The sequence below is a fragment of the Mesitornis unicolor genome, unplaced genomic scaffold (assembly GCF_000695765.1).
Source record: "Mesitornis unicolor isolate BGI_N332 unplaced genomic scaffold, ASM69576v1 Scaffold52684, whole genome shotgun sequence".
NCBI lineage: Eukaryota > Metazoa > Chordata > Aves > Mesitornithiformes > Mesitornithidae > Mesitornis > Mesitornis unicolor.
Genome location: NW_010180444.1, coordinates 5,019 through 10,035, shown reverse-complemented (window position 1 = coordinate 10,035; position 5,017 = coordinate 5,019). Strand labels below are relative to the sequence as shown.

Here is a 5,017-nt window from a genome sequence, read left to right as displayed (position 1 = left end):
ATACACTTGCTACCCACAGAGGATCAAAGGTGCTTTTCAGTATACACATGCTCAATCGCTGAAACACCATGCTGTAATAAAGCAAACTAAACCCTGTTAAATTTACAAAGATATCATCATCTAAGATTTTATTCCCTACAGACCTAGCGCAAACCAGTTACAGCACAGTATCCTAGCACAGAGAACAGTAACTAGAAAGATGTTTGCATAGCAAATTTTTTCAAATGTCTTCTATGGAACAGATTAAGTTGACCTGCAAGACAAATTTCAAACATGAGAGTGCAAAGTAGTGCTTAATTCTATCAGCTTTTCCATATCTCTCTAAATCTGCTCTTCTCTCCCATTTTCCTAACAATAGAGACCTTTCAGCAAAATAAAGCAGTTATTTCAGTTTTCCTTTCCAATCAAGTTAGTGGCACTCATTAAGGGGGAACCCTCCCCCCTCTCCCCCCCCGCCAGACTCTCAACTTTGTTCTCTTTTGCTGGAAGAGAAAGAACATCCCAACCCTTGGTTGCCTCAATCAAGTGCCTCTGTCCATGACTTATCCATTCTTCTTGATCCATATATACTCTTCCACAAAACCAACACTTAAACATACACGGAAGTGCTTCAGCTGGTGAAGTTTCCACCACCTGGTAGTTGTTTTTGTGTGTCTTTTTTAGTTTCATTTTTAGCATATTCTGCTTTTTCACTTGGTTTCCTGTCTCAGCATTCTTAAGAGTAAGACGGTTTCTATAACGTTTGACACCAAGACAACTACTTGTTCTTTCTGATAGAACTACTTTCAGGACTTGACCTTTATATCTGTTGATAGTCTTCATGACGTTAATGATCTCTGGCGAGTCAACATCAGGATGGTTTAGTACCACAACCGGCTGGTTACGACGAGGGCATTTTATCAACTGATCCAACCTCAGAGGGACAAGCCGAAGACGCCTCGCTGTCAATAGATACGACATGTCAGAACTAGAACTGGTTTCTGACCGACTCCTTGTTTTCTTTTTAGGAAGTTCCCTGAAGCTTGCTTGTTTTGCCTTATTTTTGGGACCTAGCTGACTTTTTGAACGGGGCTTGCTTTGCTTACTCACATTACTGCTTTTCTGAAATGGTACACCAGTTTGTTTGTCGTTATTTCTAACACTTGTCTCTTGCTTAGGTCTTTGCCTGAGTGATATACCTCGGCATGGAGCATTCTGTTCAGTCTGATTAGGTAAACATGGCAAATCACTGCTAAGTGTCTCAGAAACACTGACAGGAACCGGGCGAGGCAGGAACATTTCATTGCAATACAAGGAAGGAGCACATGTTTCACTCCTGTTTTCTATTCCATTTGAGTTTTGACTGCTAGTAGCATTCAGCACTCTCAGCATCGTCCCTTTAGGGATAAACACTGGAGTAGCAACATGTGAATTTTTGATTACTCTGCTTTTAGATGTTCTTGCAAACGTAAGCAACTGATCTTCATTGTGTTCATTACTAATCACACTGCTTCCACCACGCACTTGAGACAAAGACACAGACTGTTCCACATCAGTGGCAGGAACAACATTTTCAGAGCTTGCTGAGTTTTCTTGAGGAAAAAGCACCTTTTTACTAGAAGCCTGACATCTTGAAGGCATGGATTTCATGTTAGATTCAGCAGTGGACATGAGCTGAGCAATCTTTCTACACAGCAACGTTGCCGACTTTTTATTGCACGTTGTGTCATCCCATCTGACACCCTCTGGGACATTTTCAGTCCCAGAGCTAAGAGAAAATACAGACGAAATAACAGGTCCCTCAAATGGGTTGCCTTTATTTTCCATCTTCTGTAGTTCTAATGATTCCAGAAGAAGATTGTTCTTTTGTCCTTCAGCTCTCTTTACTTTGCTAAAGCCAGAAGCCATGTCCTCACAAGGTGGAGTTTTAGAGACATTAAAGTTTTTTCCTACTTCAGAAGATGTAATAGATTTTTTATCAAAACTCTTGCCAGTTACATGTGTCTCTGCAGAGCTAACTGGCAGGCTCCTACACTCTTTGTCATCCCTCTTTAGAGGCAATGTATCCTTCTGTTGAAGGACTGAAGAAGAGGAGGAAATTTTGCTCTCCTGAGCAGCCTCTACTGAAAGCTTTTTGAAACTTTTATCTTCAGAAATAGCAGTATATTTTGGAGGAGATATATCCATAGCTTCTTTGTAACAATACAAGTCATAATGGAAGTTATTTCTTCCATCTACTTCCCATCTTGAGGATTTAAGATCACTTTTTTTTTCTGTACTATTCATCACCAGAGACGGAGAACAAAGTTCAATAACACCCGAATGTACATCAACACCTTTCACCAAATGAAAGGATAATTTTGATGCATCTTCCCTCTGTATAGACACAGAGTTACAGTCTGAGAGTTGGGAATCAGAAACACAGAGACATTCAGAATTCCCGTCACATGTACTATCCACATTTATCTGGTTACTAATACTGTATAGTTTGTCTACATTCACTTCCATGGTTAGTAACTCATTTGGAGATACAGAAGATTGCTTTTTTCCTTCTGCAGATCGTTCTATACCTTGATTCTCAAGTTCCTTTTCAGCACCATTCACAGGTTTGTAAATTGCTTCTTTCATAGGGATTAGTTTAAGAACCAGCTGTTGTGCTCCATTCACTATTTTAATCTCTACAATCTGTGCTAAACAGTTAGAAGGAACTACAAGTTCAGACGGTGCAATTACTGTTAAAGGCATCCCAGGTTGCAAAGGCTCTGTTTTTGGAGAATAAACCTCAACTTCAATGCTTTGATTCTCACATACACTTATTTCAGATGGCTCCAATACTGTTTTATCCTGAACTGATGCTGTGTTTACACCACATTCTATATTATGAGATGAACAGACTGTTTTAGTTACTTTATCTGGAATCTCACAAATTATATTTGAAGAAAAATTTGAAAGTTCATTCTGAACAGAACTTTTACCATATTTCTGCTTTTCAGATAGAGTGCTTGGACTCTGCTTCTTTTGCTTGTATTTTATGACAGTATTTGACAGCCATTTTGTGGGTGTTCCATGTACTCTTCTCGTATGTTTTACTATATAGTCATGTCTAACAGCACCGTAATCACAGTATTCACACTGATATGGAAAAGTTCCAGTGTGTTTCACCAAATGCCTCTGGAATTCTCCTTTGGTATAGGATACATAACTACAGTGGGAACAAATAAATTTAATTTCTTCATGTTGACCTACATGCTTTTTATACTGTAAAGGATCCTTTGTTGAAAATCTACATTTATCGCAGTAGTATTTACCTGGCAGAAAGTTTTTAATTTTAAATGTTCTCTCTGTTTTACTTGGGGATTTTTTTTCACGTTTTTCAAAGTCTACAGCATTGGGACCCTCAGGAACAAAATGGAAAGCTGGTGGTGCAATATCGCTGCACTTCTTGCAGATGAAATTTTTGTCTTCAGTCCAGTCAACCTTCTTGTGCTTTTCTATATCTTGCATTGAAATTCTCTGAACACGTCTGCATTTTATACAGTTTATCAGTGACAACGTATTGTTCTCAGCCTCGGTCCCTTGGTAACAGCAGTTTTGGTCATCATCCCCTTTTGATGGATTTGTTTTATCCCCAGAAGATTGCTTTGGGGATGTAGTTAAGGAATTATTTTCATCACTAACTTCACCAGGATACAATCTTGGTAAAATTTCCCTCATCTTTTTCAACTGCATTTCAGAAGACGTGACTCTGTACCAGTTTTGTCAAACAGAGCAGCAACAGACAATGTTTTCTTGATATTAGTCTTGTGTATGCCACTGATCAATCAATCATTCAGGCCACCAATCTGTTGAATATACACCGTGGAAGAAATGGTGCTCAAGGAACTGCATCCATATTATATTCCATGTTTGTAATCTGATTCAATCAAACTTGCAGCACTAAAGAATAAAAAGCAGAAGATTAAGTCAGTTACAATTCACTGATCACTGAAATACAATGAACTCATAACTGAACTATTAGTGGACTACAGCTGAATGAGAGTGCAAGCCTACTGTTAACATACCACTGATAGTATTCTGCGCATACAACCACTAACTCTAAGCAAAATATACCAAATCAAATCATCCCTTAAAGTTTGCTATTATTCAAAATGTTCATATATTCATATTATTCAAAATGTTCATATATTCATAAAATTATCTGCTATGCATCAAAATTGAAAGAGTTTATGCTAATTCCTCATGTCATGAAAAATTCTACATTTAAGAAACGCATTTAGAAGCCTAGCAAGAAATAAACTTGATAACAGAACTAAGCAGCAGAATATTTCAGTCCATATTCAGCCCTTAACTTGGGAAAAGATATTATGAAACACTGCAAGTGCTACTCAATCATGAATCCCAGAAGGAAAAAAGAGAGTGACTACAATGGTTATTAGAAATATGCAGCTGAGCATTTGGTTTTAAATATAAGGATTTTTAAGTTAGCATGGAAAGTCCTGAAGCACAGAAGGAAGTTCTTTTCTAATCAGTGCCAATGATTCAGATCCAAACAGTCTTCAACACTAATTCATAACAAGATGTGATCTATACTTCACATGTTTTAAAAGTAATGAAGTCAAAACAATCTGCAGCTGCAAGATTAATCACTTTCACTTCTATTAATATCACAGTGTGATCAGTTCTTTATATGTGGACAAGCATATAAATAATTCACAACATCCTAATAGAGAATGTGTCAATCAAGCAAAACAAACAATACAACGGAAGGCAGTGAGAACAGTAATATCACTGTAAAACCACCACATGAACTTGTGCAACATATTTGGCCCCACAGGTTCCAGCACCCTTTTCTATGTTTAACATGAACAAGATCTCAGCCCTTAAGCTTTTGACAAGACTATAAGACCACTTCTATTTGGAAAAAAAAAAAATCAACTAAATTAGCATTTTGAGACATACATAAAACAAAACAAAGTCCAAAGCTAACAGCAACAAATGAAATCCACTCATCTTTCTTATTCAAGCATTCTTAATTACA

General features: G+C 37.5%; 1 protein-coding gene across 1 annotated transcript; it reads right to left on the bottom strand.

Moving 5' to 3' along the window:
* Positions 1-387: 387 nt before the first annotated feature.
* On the bottom strand, positions 388-3,708 carry ZNF518B (zinc finger protein 518B). Its single transcript, XM_010183081.1, has one exon. It carries the CDS (start codon positions 3,706-3,708, stop codon positions 388-390), a length of 3,321 nt encoding a protein of 1,106 aa, XP_010181383.1.
* Positions 3,709-5,017: the final 1,309 nt, after the last annotated feature.

Bases quoted from the DNA above. Each gene is read 5' to 3' on its own strand.
- ZNF518B (XM_010183081.1), bottom strand. From the start codon at position 3,708: ATGCAGTTGAAAAAGATGAGGGAAATTTTACCAAGATTGTATCCTGGT.